The 21,759-nt window shown below is 41.6% G+C and overlaps 2 protein-coding genes across 3 annotated transcripts in view; one reads left to right on the top strand and one right to left on the bottom strand.

Annotated features, from left to right (window-relative positions):
• Nucleotides 1-5,977, bottom strand: part of Pex3 (peroxisomal biogenesis factor 3) — a 29,039-nt gene extending 23,062 nt beyond the window's left edge. The window contains exon 1 of one of the 2 annotated variants that reach the window (XM_021174773.3): nt 5,786-5,977. Coding sequence is in view for 1 of the 2 variants with exons in the window: in XM_021174772.2 (XP_021030431.1) it covers nt 5,663-5,735 (73 nt within the window). In the remaining variant the exon portion in view is untranslated. Of the gene's footprint in view, nt 1-5,662 lie in introns of both variants that reach the window. The other variant, XM_021174772.2, reaches the window with a different exon arrangement.
• Nucleotides 5,978-6,025: 48 nt separating this feature from the next.
• On the top strand, nt 6,026-19,187 carry Adat2 (adenosine deaminase tRNA specific 2). Its single transcript, XM_021174774.3, has 6 exons — nt 6,026-6,197; nt 9,692-9,796; nt 14,050-14,200; nt 16,071-16,177; nt 18,800-18,872; nt 18,983-19,187. Exons 1-6 carry the CDS (start codon nt 6,102-6,104, stop codon nt 19,024-19,026), a joined length of 576 nt encoding a protein of 191 aa, XP_021030433.1. The 5' UTR covers nt 6,026-6,101; the 3' UTR covers nt 19,027-19,187.
• The last annotated feature ends 2,572 nt before the right edge of the window (nt 19,188-21,759 follow it).

Here is a 21,759-nt window from a genome sequence, read left to right on the forward strand (position 1 = left end):
ATAAAAGATTTAAAGGAATGAAAGAAAGGTATATAGTCAGGAAGACATGTATTTATCCACCCATGTATTAGAAAAAAGTCTGAGAAAATAAGCAAATGTAATCTACTTTATCTAAAACCTACTAACTCAAATGACAAAGGGAGCAGGAAGACAGCATAAGACAACAGTATAAAATATGGCAGTGTTGTGTGGTCTTCAGCACAGACAAATTGCAGTTTTGTCATATACTGGGGGAGTGGCCATTGGTTTTCTTAACCGGGAATATGATGAACATTCCAGTGTTAAAATGTGATCAGTATACACTGGCAGTCGTAGTCTCTTCTTTATTTTGGACAATTCCACATATGATTACAACACACTGAGCTCACAGTCACCCCTGTCCCTATTACCCACTCTTATTTCTCTCCCACTCCTGCTGATCCACCATTTTTCTCAAGCAGTCCCCCACACAAGATGGCGTGTTTTAACTAGCCATCTCTGACTAGCATCAGACAGTTTACTAAATAGTACAATGACTAGCAGGAGTCAGTAAGTGTTTAAGACACTCGATTAGCTGGAACATTTTAGTACTATTTCTACAAACATGGATGTGTAGCTCTAGGAAGGCCTTTCTCCTTTTTCCGGCTTAACCTGGAACCCAGGAAAGCCTTCCAAATCCAAAGAGTTACAGCAATGATCGTGTTGCCTTTGTTTTGAGTACATGAATTTGTCAGAGTGCCAAAGAATAACAGAACTCAACAAGCTTAGAGAAGAGGCTGCATTACTGTTCTGTCTTTGCTAATAAGTGCCGATGTGTGCCAGAACTTGCTTTCATTATAACTGGCAGCAGGGGCTCAGGGGGCTAACCATTTCTCACTTATCTCCACTGTCTGTGGCTTACAGTATCTCCCCAAAGGCCACAAGAATTATGTATAACTAGTTGGAGTTGGTCTGTTTCTCACAAGCAAAGAAAAGGTAGTCATCAGGAACTGCAAAGCAAACATATCCTAAACTGTTTTTACTAAGACAGACGTTGTAGATGATCTAACATATTATATATCTTTAGATAGTTCTATAAAACTCTGTGCTAAATAGGAGTAGTATGGTTGTTGTTACTACACATATAAGTACATGCACTATAACTAATCTTCAAGAGCAAACAGAAATTCATAAAAGCTGTTCATCAGTTGTCTTTCTGTAACATCACAGCAGCACAGCCATACTACCATTAGAATAAGAGAGACATATGGTTCATATCCATAGTTCCAGCTGAGGCAGGGGGGTAGCCTGGGATGTACTATGAGAACCCATTCCCCTTCCCTCCTCACTAAGATCCCAAGAGAATGAAGAAACTAACTTAGATTAGGCAAAGTGACCCTCCAACAGGCAATTCTGGTTCAACTAGTTCCGAACACATTGCTTGTATCTTATCTCCATACCATATCACTGAAGGTTACATACACAGAGATTATTATCTCTCAAGTTATATTGTAAAACGAATCATTGATGTGACACTCTTTACTTGGTAAGTGCAGTATAGTCTAGCTAAAGCTAAAAAGGAAAATAATTTGTTAAGGGCTAAATTGTGTCCACTCCTGGCTTGTGCCATCAGCTGATATACCGAAGGCCTAGCACCTTAGAATATAAGGTTTATACAAAGTGAGATCAATGGGCCTCAACCCAACATGGCCAGAGTCCTGAGAAGAACACAAAATTTAGACAAAGATATGTGTAGAGAAAAGACAATTTGAGGGCTCCTAGAAGCTCTCAGTGGCTTTATAACAGTCGGTATTCAGTTACAGAAGACAGCGTGAAACAAGATGATCATCATGTGGCACAGCCTAGTACAGATCCCTTTCAAGTGACTGAAGAAACAAACTCTACAGACACCTTGATCAGGACTATTAACTTCAAAAGTATACGGTACATTTTAATTTTGTAAATGTCTCTTTGGTAGGTCTTTACTGTGGAAGCCACACATGAGATCAGGCGTAAGTCCTAGACACACTGTTTTACCTTAGTTACCACTGATATTCCTAGTCAAGGTCTAGTTCACTTAGGATCCCGTATACAAAATTCACAAACTGACTCCTAATGTTTCTCTAGGAAATACTAAAGAAAGAAAGAAAACGATCATTAGCTAGCACAGACTCGGGGCTGTATATGCTTCTCTGGCAGGCTGACTCTAGGACTAGAAAACAGGCATTAATGATGGCTCTTTGTCAGCAAGTGAGATGACTTGGGAGCAGGTCACTTACTCCCTCTGGATATACATCTTTTTCATGTGTAAAATCAAATAGCTTTAAATTTCCTCTGTAGCTTCATTATTAGCAATTAAAATATCTACTAAATACCAAAAAAAAAAAAAAAAGTGAAAATGTTTTGATGTTTCCTTGCATGGCCAAGTAAGCAAAATATCTTTGTATAAATCATTTGTTTTAAAACCATCTCTCAGGCTTGTCTTCCAGGATAAAGATTTCTATAGCACAACTATTTTCAATAACAATTTGAAATAATCCATCAACATTGTTTCCAATCAAGCAGATCCCCAACTTCTAATGTTTCCATCTTTCCATCTTTTCTCAGTGCTTGCTGAGGAGTGAACTTGTCCATGCTTAGCCAGTGCTGTACCACTTGATGACATCTCCATTTCAGTACTGAGGCTTCCTGAACTGTACTCTACACCTGAAGAAAGAGAATCTGACAGAAGAAGTCACTATTTTTCTGAAGCACTTTAAATGGTTTTCATCCTAGCAAAGACTGAGAAGCAACTGCACACAGATCCTGCCCACATTACACACATGGCATAGTAAGGCAGCCATTTCACACTGTGTATTACTTTATTTCCATGCACACTCTCCAGACTTAGAGAAACCGATGTCTTACTCCTTGTGTATTCAGAGTCCAGTAGAGTTAGAGTAGGCCTTATTTTTGTTCAAATGTTAAGTGAATAAATGACTCGAAAAATCCCTAATGAGGTTAAAAATGCCAAGGCTTAAATATAACTCAGTGTTCTGTGCTTTTAAGAACTCAGCGATTGAGTTCCTCTGTTCTGTGACACTTTCTCTTGTCCAGTGGTTTTCAAAGTATGGTCTGGACCTCCCTGGAGTCTGTTGGAGATCTATGAGGTCCACAATATTTGTGTCATACTGAAATCTTGTCACTGGCACTCTACACTCTTTCCCATCAGACAGTTTGAGAACCACTGCTCTTCTCCAGCCTCAATGGTCAAGCGGAGTAAATGGACACACAGCAATTACCATCTGAAGGGCAGGAACTACGAAGTCTGACTTTAGAAGCCACACAACCCAAAGTTCTGCTTGCTGTGTTTTCCAGCATTTAATATCTAACTCTTTGATCATACATAATAACACCTTACTGAGCTTTCAAAATATGCAACTCCTCTTGTGAAATCTGCCTCATTTTATACAACTCCATGCTGCTGCGTACCACTAGGCTCTGTATTCAACTCTATCACGGTCTAGTAACAGTATTTCACTTATTTCTTCATTCTTAAAACATTAAAGAACCCACTGAGGCAGAGTGTGGAGTATGGGATGATAATATGCATTGGGATCTAATATACTGGGGTTGAATTCTTATTTCCTTGTTAATAACTCAAACCCTTAGCAAGTTTCTTAAAGTCTAGGGACTCTAGTTTCTCAATTTTACAATGGCCTAATAGTAACTACATTGCTGCCATTTCCAGAGGTTGGAAAGGACTTAGTATGCTGTTTAACATATGGTGGGTCCCTAGTGCACATATGTGATTAAAAAATATATAAATTATACCTATTTAATAATACTGGTCACAATAGTATAATCACTTAATAAATATTTCTTAAATGTAAGATAGGAATTTTCTTACAATACAGAAAAAATATGAACACTTTCAAATAAAACTAGGTAAGTTCAATTCTTTTTTTGTTGTTGTTTTGTTTTGTTTTTGTTTTGTTTTTTGTTTTTGTTTTTTTGTTTTTTGTTTTTTGAGATAGGGTTTCCCTGTATAGCCCTGGCTGTCCTGGAACTCACTCTGAAGACCAGGCTGGCCTCAAACTCAGAAATTCGCCCGCCTCTGCCTTCCAAGTGATGGGATTAAAGGCGTGCACCACCACTGCCCGGCTCAGGTTCAACTCTTTTAAGACTTTTTGTTTTGCTAAAAAAGCAATAGTGCTTCGATTATACCTCTGAATCTTTTCCACCTCCCTTTTGTAGTTGTTGTTTTGTTTTCTGTTTGTATGTCTTTTGTTTTTTGAGACAGGGCCTCAATATGAAGCTCTGGGTGTTCTGGACCACACCTCCAACTCAGAGAGCTGCCTGTCTCTGCTTCAGAGTGCTGGGAGTAAGGGTGTGTGCCACCACACCCAGTTTTTTCCTTCCTCTTAATTTCCAAATATAAAACTCTCAATAGCATTTCAAAAAAAAAACCTATTACTATATGCATATACTCTTCAATTTCTCCTATGATTATTTCTGATCTGCCATTAAGTATTTCATAAACTGTAAGGGTTAGGCTTTTCCCTCTGAAATTGCTAGAGACAATTTTCTCCCCTTAGGTAGAGCAAAAATGTTTCTTTATATGTCTTCCATGACAACTTTATCTTTAGCATATGTATTCTATAATATTGGTACAATTTATATACCTTAGATATTAGAGACTGGAGGTAATATAAAACACATTGTATCTATAAAGTATTTCCTATAAAATATGAACTATTATCTATTTGTGCTATACCTCAGAGATATGCAAAATGTGGTTACTGTTTTACAAATGACCTAATATTTTAAGTCATATTATGATATATTTATACACACACACATAGATCAGAGGATAGTGATAACATTTCTTAAAACTCAAGTTTTAAAAATTCTTTTAAACTCCCTTTTTGTGTTGTTCAAAGATTCCCTTCTTAAAATCCCATAATTATGAACTGAGGGTTGTCTTACCAAGACAAAGGGTTTAAAGCGGTTTGTGTGTGTATGTGTGTGTGTGTGTTGCTCCTTCCCTGGGGATCCAATGCAGTCAGCCTAGGCAAGCACTCTACCACAAAGTTACAATTCCAGCATCAAGATTTTTATCCTATCTGTTTCTAACTTTCTTCTCAGCCAGTGAACTCAACTATATCACCAAAATGGATCATGACCACAACCTTGCCAGTCCTGACAACACTGCAGAATCAGCACTGTGTTGATATATAGTTTGTATTTTACAATTGGAGAACAGAAATTATCTGCTGTATATTTTACAGCAACATGCTGTTTTCAGTTTACCTTTAAACGCCACCTCAAAGAGCAGACTTAAGATAATGGCCCTAGAATATTTCGAAACTCGTGTGAAAGGTTGGAAGCAGAGTTGACAAACAGAATGAAAATCTAACAGGAAAGCAAAAGAAGAAAATTGGAAGGCAAATGTATCTATCTATACAAGAATAGTGCTTTGAAAAGAAACTTCATTGGGGTAGACTCTTGAAGGCCCATGTGGGGAAAAAGGACGGGGTCAGAGTGAGGGGCAAAGGGCACAGAGAGGGAAGATACAATAACTTTAGAGGTTCTCCTTTGACGGTTGGGCCAATCCCTTTGACAAATCCCAGTTTGGTATCAGTGGGCCCTGCCTGTCTTTATAAGTCACCTCTGTCACTCCTTTCTGCCAAGGGCCCCTTCTAAAAAGCACGTTGTCACTCACCTCCGAGGACTGTGCCCAGGAAGATGCATTTCTTTTTGTGACGTTTCAGAAAATTCCACATTGATCTCAGCATCTCCAGACCCCGGGTTGTGTGGGTTGCCTAGGGGAGAGGGGCTGGCTCACCGTGTCTTCCGTCAACCTGGCCCGGACCTCCGGCAGCAGCGCGGTGGCGGCGCTAGGTGCTCTCCAGAAACCACAGACGTTTCTCTGAGCAGAGGTTGTGGCTTGAGCAGAGGAAGGGGGCGTGGACTAGAGCGGAGCAGCGACGCTTTCGGTCCCCCAGCCGCCGCTTACTGATCCGGGACGCCTGGGTCCGTCCGCAAATAGCTCCCGGGTGCCTCGCCTTTTCCCGTCCTCCTGGAAGCAAGGGCCCGCGTCCGCCGCGTTCCGCTGTCCTCTCTCCTCATCCCTCGGCCCAGAGTCTCTGAGCGGCGGAGGTATGGAGGAGAAGGTGGAGTCCACCACTACTCCAGACGGCCCGTGCGTGGTGTCAGTACAGGAGACGGAAAAGTGGATGGAGGAGGCGATGCGAATGGTGAGGAATCTGGCAGGTGGATGCTGAGAGCGCAAACTTTTTCCCGGCCACATCCTGACCAGAGTAGTTGAGCAAATGTGCCGGGCGCGCTTTCTCATCACCATTATCTATCAGGTTTGAAAATACCTGAAGCAGCAACTTGTTTTATTCTAGGGGGAATTTTTCTTTAGCTTTGTCTCATAGTAATTGGGGTGAAGGGAAAATACAGAAACGGTTCGATTGATGTATTACAGGGAGTCTTATCTGCCGCCTGGGGATGTGTGCTCCCTACCTGCCTACCTTCCTTCCCATGTGGACACATACTTTCAAATCCATAAAGCCACATTATTTTATGGCTTGCTCCCGACGCCCTTGAACATATATAATGGAAGGAAGCCGATGTTTCTGTAAAGGGTCATATCAAAATATGTCCTGGTACAACCCTCACCGATGATGTGTCTACTCTTTCTACGATACTTTTCTCTGCCCTTGTATTTCCTTCCTTCCCGCGATCCTTAGAGATTGCTCGTCATGGAGGGCCCTGGTCGTATTTACATGTTTTCCCAAGCTTATTACCTATATCGATGTGTGTCAGGGATAGACGTTTGTGGTAGGGATATACATACAAACTATGTATGCATACACAGTTTGATGTTGGGTTTTCATTCTGTGAACATGGAATACACACCAACTTGTTTACAGCATTGTAAAGGCCTTAAAATTGAGCTCAGCCTTTGGTGTGGGGATATTATTTTTGCTTATTCTTTTACAAAATTAAAATATCTCACCTTTTTATTCTAATGGTTACAGAAGTTCACCTTCATAAGAAATTAAAATCTAGAAGGCAGAAACATGTTTCCCACCCCACGTCCCCAGACAAATGGCATAATGCATTCTTTTTATTTTTTTAATTAACACTTTTTTTTTTTTTGTCATCTTTCTCAGAGCTCGGGGTGGGAAGAAGAGAGCCTTTGTTCATCAGTTGTCGAGTTGAGAATTTGTTGGTTTAAGGAAGATCAAGTCACCATTTCAGGGCAGAGCTTTGGCCTCTTCCAAAGAAGGCCAGCTTCTTAAATTCAAAGCCATCTTAACAGTTAGACCTATTTTGACTCAACTCTTTTGCATTTGTGACAAAGGACAGACTGGAAGAAATGGGAGGGGCATTGGAAAGTCTGAGACTGGGTGGAGTGGTGTGGATTTTCAGCCTCAGGCTTTGAATTTGTCCATAGAGGAAATGCATGCACATTTGCATGTATTTGCCCTGGGAAGCAGTTCTTCTCAATCGACCCCCATAGACTGCTTTCTTAGAGCTTCACTTTCTCTCAATGGCCATTGCATCTGCTCAGCCACTCACCAGCATCCTGGCCTACAAGTTGTGCCTTAGCAATTATGTTGTATGTCTCTTTAAGGTAGCCCTATCATTTCTAGTGAGATAAATTTGCTGGAAGGAGAGAGAGAGAGAGAGAGAGAACACCCAGAGGAACTAGGTCCCAAGAAGCCCAGTCCTCCGTTAACCTGGAAGCAGAGAAAGGCTGCCAAGACAGCAGTGTTCTGCAGCATGTTGGGTGCACAGTGGATAAAGCTCTTGACACTCCCTATCTTTGCTTCTACCTATGTACTTCCCACTTGGTTGGGGAGTTTAAAAATAAGTTATTATTGTGTGTGCATGTGTGTGGAGCAGGTGCACATGTGTGTGTGCTGGAATGTGTCTGAAGATTCCAGGACAACTTTTGGGAGGAGAGAGATTTTTCTCCTTCCATTTTTTCTCCTTCCACTGTGGGTTCTGCGGATGGAACTCATCATTATGCTTTCACAGTGAATCCTGCCGCGCCATCTTACTGGCCCAGCCATCTCACTAGCCCAGTCTTCGATTCTCTTCTACACGTCTGAAGCTGCTCACATTACCGTATCCTGTGCTCCAAGGTGCAGTCTTACTGAAAGCCTTGTCACGTGTCTCTCCCTTACTAACTCCTCCCTCTCCTCTTGTCACTCAAACCACTCTAAACCAAAAACCCGATGAAGGAGCTAATCAGTGAAGTCGCACTGGTTACTAAAGAGGCTTCGGAGGGAGAACGATGCAGAGAACCCAGCACCAGACACTAATAGTTGCTCCAATTATTAATGGAATAATGAGGAAAGTCAAACTCCCTAGATTTTCATTCCAAATGTCTTAAATGGCTAAGTTAATTGACTTCTCTGTGCCTTGGTTTCCTTATCTACACAATGGAGCTCAGTATTCCTATCACATTAGGATTATAAACAGAATGAATTTATAGTTACAAAGTGCTTAATATTTTATAAAAAATTTTATAAAAATAAAAAACAAACAAACCCAACAACTTATCTACTTAGATTTTTTTCAACCATCTCATCTTGACATAGCATTACCTTTTAAGAGGTCTGTTGGGAGAGGTACAGTCAAAAGCTGAGAATCTGACCCAAAGGAAGTCATTTCTTAAAGCCAATGCTTTTCATTTCCACCATTCCACCTAAATTACCTCTATTGCCACCTTGACACAGCTGACAAGCCCTTTCTTTTTGGCCTGTATTTTCCTAGGGTCTTCTATAACAGTCAACAGACCTGCCTTACTTTCTCCCTCCATAGGCCTGCTACATCCTTCTTTAGCTTAGTTATTAACTTTTCCTTTTGAAATAATTTTAAGCCACAGGAAACTGCAAAAAGTGTACACAGAGAAGACCCAGCCATTCAGTATTCTTCCATATAACAACTTGCCTAACTGTTACTCTGCTATTAGAGCCAGGGAAATCTCACTGGTATACTCTGAAGAACTTATTAAAGTTTCATCAGCTTACTCTGTGTGTGTGTGTGTGTGTGTGTGCAACATGGATCATAGACTTTTATGAATATTTTTTTAAAAAAATTTCCAATATACTTTTCCAAGTTTGTGCCATTTTTACATAAGGTATCCCTAAACTTTCATGTGTCTCTTAGAAGTTGTGGGAAAGAGTGACATCCAGTCTGATCATTTTTATGGTATCGGTACTCCATGGGATCATAGCTATAATCTTAGAGAAGCTAAAAAATAATAATAATAACCAAGTAGAATTTTACCAAGGGAAAGTATTATAGCCAAATATTTATATGTTATACATTCCCCAGCCTCTTTGTAGATATGTGTATCATCTCTGAAAAGGGGCAGCCTTGGTAATTTAAGAACACTGGTCAAAAGCCATTGATTACATGGGCTTTCAGTGGGAGAAAATGAGGCACAGGACCTGGTAAGGGAGACATCCCTGATTTCTCCTTAACACAGACACCCAGCAGAGAACACAGCACAGCATAGCCCGGAGACACCAGCTTTGAGATGGGGGAAAGCACAGCCATGTCTCTTTGCCTAGTTCACTATCCACACCAGCTTTGAGATGGGGGAAAGCACAGCCATGTCTCTTTGCCTAGTTCACTATCCACACCCCGGTTCCCACTGCATCTGTTTTTATCTGTAGTCTTCTAAGCACTGAACATCATCTCTCAGATTTTCCACTTTGTGTTTCAGGCCAAAGAAGCTTTGGAAAATATTGAAGTTCCTGTTGGCTGCCTTATGGTCTATAACAATGAAGTTGTGGGGAAGGGAAGAAATGAAGTGAATCAAACAAAAAACGTGAGTGGAGCACTGAGAACACACACAAATACAATGACTATGGTGGGACCATTGGCAAGATAAGACCCAATGTGTCCTGTGGGGCAGTTCCCTGCCCTGCCCCCTGCTTAGACTGTGTGTGTGTGTGTGTGTGTGTGTGTGTGTGTGTCTGTGTTAGTGGAAGTGCATGCATGCCTGTGGAGGTCAAAATGTCTTCCTCCATCCCTTTGCACTGTATTTTGAGACAGTATCTCTCTCTGCACCTGGACCTCATCAGTTCAGCCCGGCTAGCTGCCAGTGAACCCTAGGATCTTCCTCTTTGCTGCTTCCTGTACTGGGGTTGTCTATGGGAATATATGGCTGTGTCTGGCTGTTTACATGTGTCTGGTTAGTCTGAATTCAGGTTCTCATTCTTTGCCTGCAAGCTCCTTACATACTGAGCGGTCTCTTCACAAGACATCCTTTTTCTTCATTTGTAAATGATTTTTCTTTTCATGATTGTAACAATGACACAATGATTTTTGTTTTGTTTTATACATCAAATTTTCAGAAAAGTTAAATGAAACTATAAAACTGTAGTAGGTAAATTTTCTATTTCTGCATTTGTAATCTTAGCCAAAAGCTAAGAATGGTTACATCTTTGAAATTTTATTATGTAAGCCCCCAGTCAAATGCTTTCTTATCTAAGTTGCCTTTGTCATGGTGTCTCTCTTCAAAGAAAGGTGTAGCTGCAAAGATTCTCTCCCATCCTGTAGCCCCTCTCTCCATTCTGTGTATAGTTTCCCGTGCTGTGCAGAAGCTCCGAAAGTTGTCAGTTACATTTGTTATTGGAATTTTTCTTCAGAAAGTTTTTGCCTATATCTGTCTCTTGAACTGGTTTCCAACTTTTCTTCTAGGGAGTAAAGTATTTCAGATTTTATATTAATATCTTTGATCCATTTGGCATTGATTTTTGTGTAGGGTTAGAGAAATGTGTTTAATTTTATTCATGAATGTAGATATCCATTTTCCTCCATACCAATTTTTGAAGAGGCTGTCTTTTTTCCAATATACGTTTTTTTTTTTTTTATGCTTATCAAATATCAGGTGCTTATAGCTATGTGGATTTATTTTGGGTGCTCTATTCTCTCTCATTGATCTTTATGTCTGTTTTGCTGCCATATCTGCTGATCTATACGTCTGTTTTGTGTTATGACTGTGTAGTATAATGTGAGGCCAGGTAGTATATTTGTCCAGAATTGTTCATTCGGCTTAGGATAGCCTTTACTATTCAGAGGTGTTTTGTGTGTGTGTGTGTGATTTCATATTAAGGTTAGAATTGAATTTTCTAGTTTTGCAAAGAACGCCATTAGAATTTTGATAGGGACTGCATTGAACTTGTAGGTTGCTCTGGGTGATACAGTTATTTCTGCAGTGTCAATTCTGCTAATCCATGCTCATGCACAGGCTGTCTTCTATTTTCTTCCATTTCTTTCTTGAGTGTCTTAACGTTTTCATTGTTGTACCAAGGTCTTAATGAGTTTTACTTCTAGATCTTTTTAAAAAGCTATTATGAAGGTGAGCTTTTCCCCTTATTTCTTCCTTGGATAGTTTGTTATTGATAGATAGAAAATCTACTGTTTCCATCTGTGCTGAGTTTCTATCCTGCCACTTTTCTAAAAGTGTCAGATGTGCAGGTTTTCTGGCAGAATCCACAACGCTCCTTCTCATGTCACCCAACAATGAGATCATTTCACTTCTTCCTTTCTGACCTGTGTGTCTTTTATTTCTCTTGACCTACTACTCTAGCTAAGACTTTGGGCAGCACATTTAATACGAGTAGAGAAATTGGTCACTTTTGTCTCCTGCCATGATTTTGGAGGCATGTTTTAAGTTGTCCCCTAGTTTAGTTTATTGCCTGTAGGTTTGCCATATGTGACAGTTATTATATTAAGATACAGCCCCTCTACTCTTAGTTTCCTCAGGACTTTATATCGTGAAGGTGCATTGAACTTTGTCAAAGGCCTTTTCAGAAAGTTTTTGCCTATATCTGTCTCTTGAACTGGTTCCCAACTTTTCTTCTAGGGAGTAAAGTATTTCAGATTTTATATTAGTATCTTTGATCCATCTGGCATTGATTTTTGTGTAGGGTTAGAGAAATGTGTTTAATTTTATTCATGAATGTAGATATCCATTTTCCTCCATACCATTTTTTGAAGAGGCTGTCTTTTTTCCAATATATGTTTTTTATGCTTATCAAATATCAGGTGCTTATAGCTATGTGGATTTATTTTGGGTGCTCTATTCTTTCTCACTGATCTTTATGTCTGTTTTGCTGCCATATTTGCTGATCTATATGCCTTTTCTGTATCTATTGAGATGATTGTGTTATTCACATCTTTGACATTATTTATTGCATATTGTATATTGTATATTGCATCTATTGATTTGTATATGTCAAGCCAACCTTGCAGTTGTAGAATGAAACCATCTTGATTGATGTGTGAGCTACTAATTCTTGCATTAGGTTTGTCAGAATATTGAGAAATTTTGGATCTATATTCATCAAGAAAGATGCTCTGTGCTTTTCTGTCTTTGCTGTGCCCTCACGTGGTTTGCATTGGAGGAGGAGTTTAGTAATGTTCTTTCTCTTTTCATTTTGTGGAACAGTTTAAGGAATATTGGCATTAGGTCTTCCTCAAAAGTTGGGTAGAATTTGGCCACGAATCCATCCATTCCTGGGCTTTTCTTTGTGGGATACTTTTGATTACTATTTCAATTTTATTGCTTATTATATATTTAATTTGTCTATATCTTATTGACTTCATTGTTGGTATATTACATATTTAAGAATTCAGTTATTGTAAAGGTTTGTTTGTTTGTTTGTTTGTTTAGTGTGTATATGTGTTGTGTGACACTATTCTGGGGAGGTGTGAACAAATGCCTATTCACCTCAGATAAGGAAGCAGCAGGCCAAAATAAGGGTATCACTGAAGCCCAGCTTGGTGGACCAGTTAGCATTATTTGAGTTACTAAGAGGAAAGCTTGCCCCAGAATAGAATCTGGAAGCCTGAAGCCCATTGCACAATTTTCAGGCAGCTCAGCAAGTTGGAGAACATTTCTTTCAAATACCTTAGGTGTTCTCTGCCTCGTCCAAGCAGAATGGCTGATGTAAGCGTGTCTTTTACCAGTCTTACTGCTTATATGCACTTGAGGATGGAGGGGACATATAGTATATCCAGTTATTTTCAGGGACTTCCTGAAGCCTTTGAGTTGTTTACTTCCTGAGTTTAAAGAACTTTTCTGCAAGATGGAGCGTTTCATGTCAACCTAAAACATCCTGTGTCTTAAGAAACTCACATCCAAGATAGAAAATTATGTGCACGTGTGCCTATGTGTGACTGCATGCCTGTAGATGCCTTCAGAGTCAAGAAAAGGATGTGGGAGCTCCTGGAACTGTTCAGTGGAGCTTCAGGCACTTGTGGACCACCCAGTATGGGTGATCAAAACTGAACTCTGGTCCTCTGCAAGAGCAGCAAATGCTCTTAACGTTGGTGCCTTCTCTCTACCCCTGCATTAAAATCATTTTAGTAAGAGGAAAGAAGAGTGCCTAGATAGCATCAGGCTACGTTATGCTTGGTGTGGCTCGGATTGCTCTAGGAGCTGTAGAGGAGAAGATAACCGTAAACTCTAGTTCAGACATGGAGGATCCAGAATTTGCTTGAGATCCATGACTACTGCATCACTGCCCGGACTCAAACTTCAGTGTAATTCATTCCTTACGCTGGGTGATTTCTCCTGTAATACCATCTCCCATGACGTATCTTGAATCCCAAGTGTATGCCTATCTAGAGTTTGTTGAGCTGTAAGGTGAATGTGCTAATAGTCTGGTAAACTCAATAAGGATTTGCTTTAAAGTGAGATCAGTTGAAGATATTTTTGAAACTAGAGCATAAGCTTATGAAAATTGAAATCTTCCATTAAAATATTCAAAAATGGTAGGTCTTTTTTTTGAGACTTATCTCCTCTGTAATATTTTAATGAAAAACAAATTTTCCCAAGGTACACAAGAATTTCACTAAAAATATACCAAGGTTTGTGTAGTACAGTGGATTAGGCATCCCTGTTGGTGAGTTTATGATATTTGCACTGGGGAACTGCTAAGGGCATCCTGAAACCCATGTTCTAATACAGTCAGAAATAGTAGGAATGCCTTTTGAATTGACATTTTGCATATTTTAAAGACACCAGCTGTATGAAACAAATAATGTCAATACAAGTCTCTCTCTCTCTAGGCTACTCGGCATGCTGAAATGGTGGCCATTGATCAGGTCCTAGACTGGTGTCATCAGCATGGACAGAGCCCTTCTACCGTATTCGAGCACACCGTGTTGTACGTCACTGTGGAGCCGTGCATCATGTGTGCCGCCGCCCTGCGCCTTATGAGTATCCTTTGGCTTCTCGGCTTCCTGCCTTTACCTTGCCTGTGAGCACAACATGGCCAGATTCACGACCCATTGTTCTTTCTTTTCAGTGTTTGTTTTTCTTTTCAACGTTGAGAATGGAAGCCAGGCTCTTGTACTTGCTACATCTGCTCTGTCCCTGAGCCATAGCCTTCCCTAGCTTTCAGTTCCTTAATGTGTGGAAACAGCGTTACGAAACACACTCTACAATTTAGCCAGAAACAGGAAAACCAGTTTCTACACAGCAGAGAGACCTGTTCTTTCTCTGTATCGACAGCCAGGAAAGAATTGAATACTTAAGCAAAGGGAAGAAAAGCTCTCCTCTCAGGATAAATCCAAATTAAGGTGGAGCCCAGGAGGCATTCTGAGGACGATGCTTTGCCTTGTATGGCAGGTTATGTGCAATTTAAATATTTTCAGTTAATCCACTGTATATGTGTGGAAATTAGTTAGTCTTTAGTTGGGTTGTATTTTGCATAGACCAAGCAATAAAATGCTGAGTGCAGTCCATCTCTAGACTGGTATTTATGTATGTATGTATGTATGTATGTATGTATGTATTTATCTATTTATCTATTTTATTTTATTTTATTTATGTATTTATGTATGTATGTATTTATGATGTATTTATTATGTATTTGTTATGTATTTATTTCATAGCACCAAGAGCCTCACACATGCTAGGCAACCAGGCTAGCTACGTAACCCATGTATTCTCTCTGTTTTTCTTTCCATTGTTGAGGTTGGACTGCTGTCCCTGATCCATCCTCCGAGGGCTAGGACTACAGGCACATGCCATCACACCAGGTTTCTATCCAAGTTTGACATGTTAATTAAATTTATTTATTGTGGGGGGCATGGGCATGCCACCACACTTGTGTGACAATCAGAAAACAATGGCCAGGAGTCTGTGCTCTCCTTCTTCTGTGGGATCCTGGGATTAAATTATGGATCTTCAAAGGTAAAACTCCTAAATTAAATTTCCAATTCTGCAATGGTTCTGAAAGTCTGGTTGAGGAAAGAGCAGAGAATTGGTTTGCATGTTGTCTTAGTCAGGGTTTCTATTCCTGCACAAACATCATGACCAAGAAGCAGTTGGGGAGGAAAGGGTTTATTCAGCTTACACTTCCATACTGCTGTTCATCACCAAAGGAAGTCAGGACTGGAACTCAAGCAGGTCAGAAAGCAGGAGCTGATGCAGAGGCCACGGAGGGATGTTCTTTACTGGCTTGCCTCCCCTGGCTTGCTCAGCCTGCTCTCTTATAGAACCAAGACTACCAGCCCAGAGATGGTCCCACCCACAAGGGGCCTTTCCCCCTTGATCACTAATTAAGAAAATGCCTTACAGTTTGATCTCATGGAGGCATTTCCTCAACTGAAGCTCCTTTCTCTGTGATAACTCCAGCTGTGTCAAGTTGACACACAAAACCAACCAGTACACATGTGAAGCGGAAACACTCGGCTTCTGCTCTGTTTGCAGTTACTAGGGTTGGTTGGTTGATTTCTTTACTATTGTTATAATGACAAGCGCATGTCGTGGCTCATGCAGAACTCAGAGGACAAGCCTGAGGTCTTCCCCCTCCACCATTAAGGAGGTCCCAGGCATCGAGCTCAGGTTGTCATGGTTGCATGGCAACTGCTTTTACCAGCTGAGCCAACTGACTGCTAGATTTTTAATTTCTACATACATAAAGTCTCTTTCTCTTCTTTTGCATAACTGGGTTTTGTTATTTTAAATACAACCGTAAACTCTAATTGTTTTGAAGTCTGGACTGAGCTTCCCAAGGTAGTTCATCTCAGCCTGTGCTTGCCATGGTTCTTTACATCCGTGTAGGACCTTAATTCTGTACTATAAATCCCGCTGGTCGTCTACGGCTGTCAGAATGAACGGTTTGGTGGTTGTGGTTCCGTCCTAAACATTGCCTCTGCTGACCTACCCAATACTGGGAGACCGTTTCAGGTAATACAGTCTACTTGTGTTTTCCTTCCTTCCCTCTCTCTGTTCCTTCTTTCTTTCCTCCCTTCCTCCCTCCATGCCCCGTTTTACCTATCACTTGACGGACTTGCTAATTGTGTGTGGTCAGTGGTCCGAGAACCCATGACAGAATCAGACAGTACCGTGGGCCCCGGGGTTGCGTTCTTTACATCTCACTGGGAGAAAATCTGCGTCCCTTCCCTGAACAGAGCTCACCAGCACCTTGTGTGGGCTTAGAGACACTCTCTCTGTTGGGACAAGTAGTGCCAGCTCTGTGGTGTGATGACGGACCTTGGCCTACATTGTTCACTGGGATACTCGTCACAGCCAACAGTATTTCGGGACAAATTTCAATGCTATGCCACATACCATTACTACCATCTACCTATCGTTTTAATTTCACTATTTGATGTCTTTTAGTGCCTTCTAGTGCGTTTTAATGATGAGACCCCCATGCTCCCAGACCAGAGAGCCTACATGTCTTTCATCTGTTAGAAATTCTACTTTCCTTGCCACACTGTTGAATGTTTCACGTTGAAAGTATAAGCATTAGGAATCTGCATGTCAGGATTCATGCCGTTCACTCTCCAAGATGGAGGATTAACCCCAAAGCATTATACTCAAAAAGGAATAAGATTCAATAAATTCTGGAGTTCCTCTTGAGGGTCTCAAGTGTTCATAGGCTATGTGAGGACTTAAAGAACCCTGATCCTGTGCAGCGCACATTTTCTAAGATTCTTTGCCTTGAATTCTTCCAGCTAAGCATAAACTTTCCTAGCTACTGGTGTATTTAAGAATAGATGCCTTTATCATCCCATCAGGAAGAAACTGCAACAGGGTGAATGAGAATGAGTGAGGCCAGTTATTAAAGAGGTCTCTCGTAAAGTGACTTCATTTTTCCATTCATTTCTAAGAGCCACCCAGACATTGTTTGTATAGCACAAATTGCTGGCTCCGTACACATGGTACTTCCTTTATGAGAAGAACCTAAGCAATTTCTCAGAGTTCCTAAACAAAGCTAAGATACATCCCTGGGTAGCAGACATTGCGGGTATCACTGTAGGTGAGGAGCTAAGGAGACAGCACTGGCCATGCAGCGTGAGGACCTGGATTTGGATCCCCAGATCCCACTGAAGGCCAGATGCAGATGTGGGTATCTGAAATCCAGGGGGCCTGTGCTGAGATGGGAGGCAGACACAAGAAGGGTCCTGGCCAGCTAGCCCGCTATACTTAATGTCAAACAACAAGAGAGCCTGTCTCGGTAAGGTGCAAGGTGAGAACAGGCAATGAACTTGTGCTCAGGGGTGCCTATACATATACTTAACACACATCACACATGCATGCACTCATGCACGAATGTTGGTGACATGTTCTGTCTTGTGTCTCAGTGTATGTAGTCACTCTTCCTCAGCCAGAGACGTTTGTTTTCAGTTCATCCACATGGCCATGTTGAGTCAGTGGAAAATGAATGCCAGGTTATGTTCTAAGGTCTCATTAGCCTCGAAAGCCTTAGCATGCTCGGCTTCTGGATGCTCTGTTCTCTTCCTTCCTTTTGTTTCGGCTCATGGGACAGAGGACAAAAATGGACATGGGATCTTACATCAGAATTATAGTTTCCTTAAATATAGTATGGCATGCAATAATATACTATAACATGATATAGAATAAAGTTCACAGGGAAACCTGTGGACCTGTTATTTTTAAAAAAAGATGCTTATTCATGTGCTCTACCAGGGTTTGCTTTCCTCAGCGAATGTGTTAGAGCTCTGCTCTGTCAACGAGGAGCCAAGGAATACTACAAAACCACATCACACAACACACCTCACTCAGGAGATTTACTGAGAGGGAAAAACCCCGGAGGGTGGCTGCCTAAGCAGGAGGCAGGGTTTATACAGGGTTTCTTGGGGGCGGGGCGGGCCAGGGTTTTCCAAGGTGGAGCTTTCCAGGGTGAGGATTCGTGGGTTTTCAAGTCCTGAGCTTGGGGTGAGCTCAGGGATTGGCGGGTTTCTGTGGCAAGCTCAGGGATTGGTGGTTTCTCCCAAGGTTTTCATGCTCAGTGATTGGTGGTTTTCTGTGACAAGCTCCGGGACTGGTGGGATTCTGTTTCTTGTCCCCAGGCTTGGGCTGGGGTCAAGTCAGGGTCAGGGTGTTTTAGCTTTGGCCCTTTTACCCTACACTGGCTTGTCATTCTTAGCTGTGGACGCGATTCGTTCCACTAAGAATAGTTTACCAGTCCAAGGCATAGAGCAACCCATGGTTGGAGAAATATAGCAGGTAAAACTATGAGCACCTGTTCAGCATCTCATTTAATCACTACATCAAACCTCAAGTCCAGTTACCCAGCACGGAGGGTTTAAGTACTGCTCTCTAGCGTAGTGCTTACACTACAGTTTAAGTGATTACTATTAGTGGTTGAGATGTTTGGTTCAGGCTGGGTGCCCATTCTTTTGGAAATGTATGTCCTTATTCGTGCTTTTATTTGCCCCAAGTAATGAACACAGTGTGGAGTCCCCGTATGTCGTTGTAACTGTGTATATCCCACTGTGGAGACACATAACCCACATCTAGTCATGGCCGACGCTCACTTCATGTTCCTCCCTTCATCAGTGCATCCCTGGGTACCGAGCTGAGGAGGCTGTGGAGCTCCTAAAGACCTTCTACAAACAGGAGAACCCAAATGGTGAGTTTTCTCCTGGTGGAGTGTCTCACTTAAACACGACTCGGTGTGACGGAAACTTCCTATCCCTGGCTTTTTACTTAGCTGACTTTTTTTTTTTTTTTTCCTTTCAGCGCCAAAATCAAAAGTTCGGAAAAAGGATTGTCAGAAATCCTGATTCTGTAATGATCAAAGTCTAGTACATTTTGGAGACCTGGACAGAATTCCTGACCGAGAGCCGCTGACGTCGCTGGTCACGTTTATATGTTATTACTGTGTGTAAAAATGGTGTCGCTCGTCATTTGCTCTGTTAAAGGAACAAATTAGCCCTTTTAAAAATGTCTGACAATGTAAACACCCGTTAGCTCTTCCACCCAGCTGAAAGACTATTTCCAGGAAGGGGAGGGATTAAGGTTGAGGTCCCAGAGATCCGCAAGCAGCGCCCGCCCGCCCTTCCCCCACAGCCTTAGTTAGCTCTGGCTTAATGAAGCTCTTTGTGGCTGTGAAGAGGGCCAAGTGGTGAAATGCTTGCCATGCAACCATGAGGATTGGGTCCCCATCAGTGCCAGGTGGGTGGTTTGGTGGCCTGCCTGTGATTCCAGTGCTTGGAAAACAGAGATGGGCTTCTGAGATTCCAAAGCAAGCTCTGGGGTCAAATGAGAGATAGTGACTCGATAATTCATGTGAAGAGAGATCTAGGAGGAACCCTGGTGTCAACCTTAGGCGTCACATGTTCATATGTTAACCCAGATGCAGGCACATCACACGTGACACCGTGACACACCTACACATGCCAAAAAAAAAAAAAGGGACAAATCTTTGGAAGATTGATCAAGATCAAAACAGGAAGTAGAAGAAAGAGAGAAAGCTTTGACATTTTACTGAGTGCACTCAAACCGGGTCCTGCACGGGACTCCACACTCGGGCTTGTCCTGACTTGTATTGACTTTGTATATGCATGACCAGGCATGTCCAGGGTTCATGTGGGTGTGGAGGCAGAGGTGACTCAGGTGCTGATCCTTAGATGCAGGGCCACCACTCCTTCCTGCTTTTTTTTTTTTTTTTTTTTTGAAAGAGAAGATTTCTTGAAATTTACCATTCAGCTAGGTAGGCTGGCCAGGAATGCCCAGGCTCCACCTGTGGCCTCTAGTACAGGAATTACAGGCATGCACCACCACGCTCCCTCCTTCCCTCCCTCCCTCTTCTCTTTTAAATGTGAATTTTGGAGATTGAACTCAGGTCCTCCTGCACTTGACTGACCGAGGTAGCTCCCCAACCTTAGAACAATTTTAAAGAGTATCCAGATAAAACAGATGCTTATAAAGCAAGTGTTTGAGTCATTTTTAGAAATATCATAGCATATTGCTACAATAAAGTTTTATTCATGCCCTCTTTCAAGAGGAATAGACTTTAAATAGTGAGTGCTGGACACATGGCTCAGGAGTTAAAAATAGGTACTGCTTTTCCAGAGGATACAAGTTCGGTTCCCAGCATCACCTCTGGGCAGTTTACAACCTCTAATTCTAGTTTCAGGGGAACCAGTACCCTCTTCTGGTCTCTGTGGGTACCGACACTTACATGTGCACACAATTCTACAGACACACACACACATAACATTTCTAAAGGAGAAAATTGAAAGTGGAGTAGTTCCTTACAATGGAGCAGCTACTACTTTAATGTCCATTTCTTCCCTTACTTTCAAAACAAAGACCTTATATTCTTCAGAGCAAGAAATGAAAATAGTCCGTTATATAACTTGCTGGAGGATGACACTTACTGCTGGACATAATGGTGCACACTGCAGCCCCACTACTGGGGAAGTCGAGGCAAACGAATCATGAACTCAAGGCCTGAGCTATGTAGGGACCACCAGCCCTCCCCCTCCCCCGCCAACGCCCCAGTTAGAACCAGTTGCTGTTCGGAATAAGAATGCAGAAATGATGGTTACAAGATTGAATAAAACGATCCATTGAATCCGAAATAACAAAGCTATTACTCTTTTCAAATGCGGATGATGAAGCTTAAATTGAGTATCTAAAAATTTGACCTCTTAACAAAATCTCTGATAAGGGTCACTGGAGCAAGGTGCGGCTTTTCCGCGCCGTCCTGGGCGCAGTGTGCGTCTCTGCCCAGAAGGGGGCCTCGCTGTTCCACCACAAGGCCAGTGCCAGCGCAGCCTCAGTTTCTTCAGCGCGTTCAAGTCCTTGATGCAAAGCGGCTGTGTTTGTTGACTCTGCCATTTGAGCGCTGTCTCCGACTTGTTTGTTTTGAATTACATTACAGGCTGGAATGTGATTGTGGCGGTAGTATTTTTATATTGCCTGGGGGAGCAGCTAATCACAGTTACATGCTTCAGAGGATTTATAATTGCGTGGTTTTGTGCGCGCGTGTGTTTTTAACAGCATTTCAGAAGGTTTATGAGCGAAGAGTACGCAGGATTTTTAAATTTACAATAATGGTCTGTGCACCTTCTCTTCGGTTTTAGCTACTTTAAAGACTCTCTTCTCATTAAGTTTTAGTGCCTTGACTAGTATGTTCCTTTTTGCAGTTGGTCATAATTCACTCCTGGCTTCCGTGCTCTCCTGCAGGCAGACATCATTATATGTACTGACTTCATATCATTTGGGGGAATTATTTGTGCTCGAAAGAACCTGAGATCTTATCCTTGTAGAGAACCATCAGATTATTCTGGCTGTCTTACGACCAATGAGCTCATGATAAACCTTTGAGAGTGAATTTAGTTTGAATTTAGGGAGAAAATAATAATAATAATAATAAAGGTAAAAGCATAGAGCCAGAAACATGTGGCTGTTATTTCATCCGAGAGACAAGAACTGCTCAGGAAGCAGAGAGATAACCAGAAAATAAGACAGTGTGCATGTTTTCCCTTTCTGGTTTTAACAGATGGCTA

Source organism: Mus caroli, unplaced genomic scaffold (genome assembly GCF_978045245.1).
Source record: "Mus caroli unplaced genomic scaffold, Mus_caroli_1 scaffold_9, whole genome shotgun sequence".
Lineage (NCBI taxonomy): Eukaryota > Metazoa > Chordata > Mammalia > Rodentia > Muridae > Mus > Mus caroli.

What these genes read in the sequence shown, in the direction of transcription:
- Adat2 (XM_021174774.3), top strand. Translation starts at nt 6,102, where the DNA reads ATGGAGGAGAAGGTGGAGTCCACCACTACTCCAGACGGCCCGTGCGTG. An exon ending in AAGTGAATCAAACAAAAAAC is followed by an intron (nt 9,797 to 14,049) that starts GTGAGTGGAGCA and finishes CTCTCTCTCTAG; the next exon opens with GCTACTCGGCATGCTGAAAT. An exon ending in CAAACAGGAGAACCCAAATG is followed by an intron (nt 18,873 to 18,982) that starts GTGAGTTTTCTC and finishes TTTTCCTTTCAG; the next exon opens with CGCCAAAATCAAAAGTTCGG.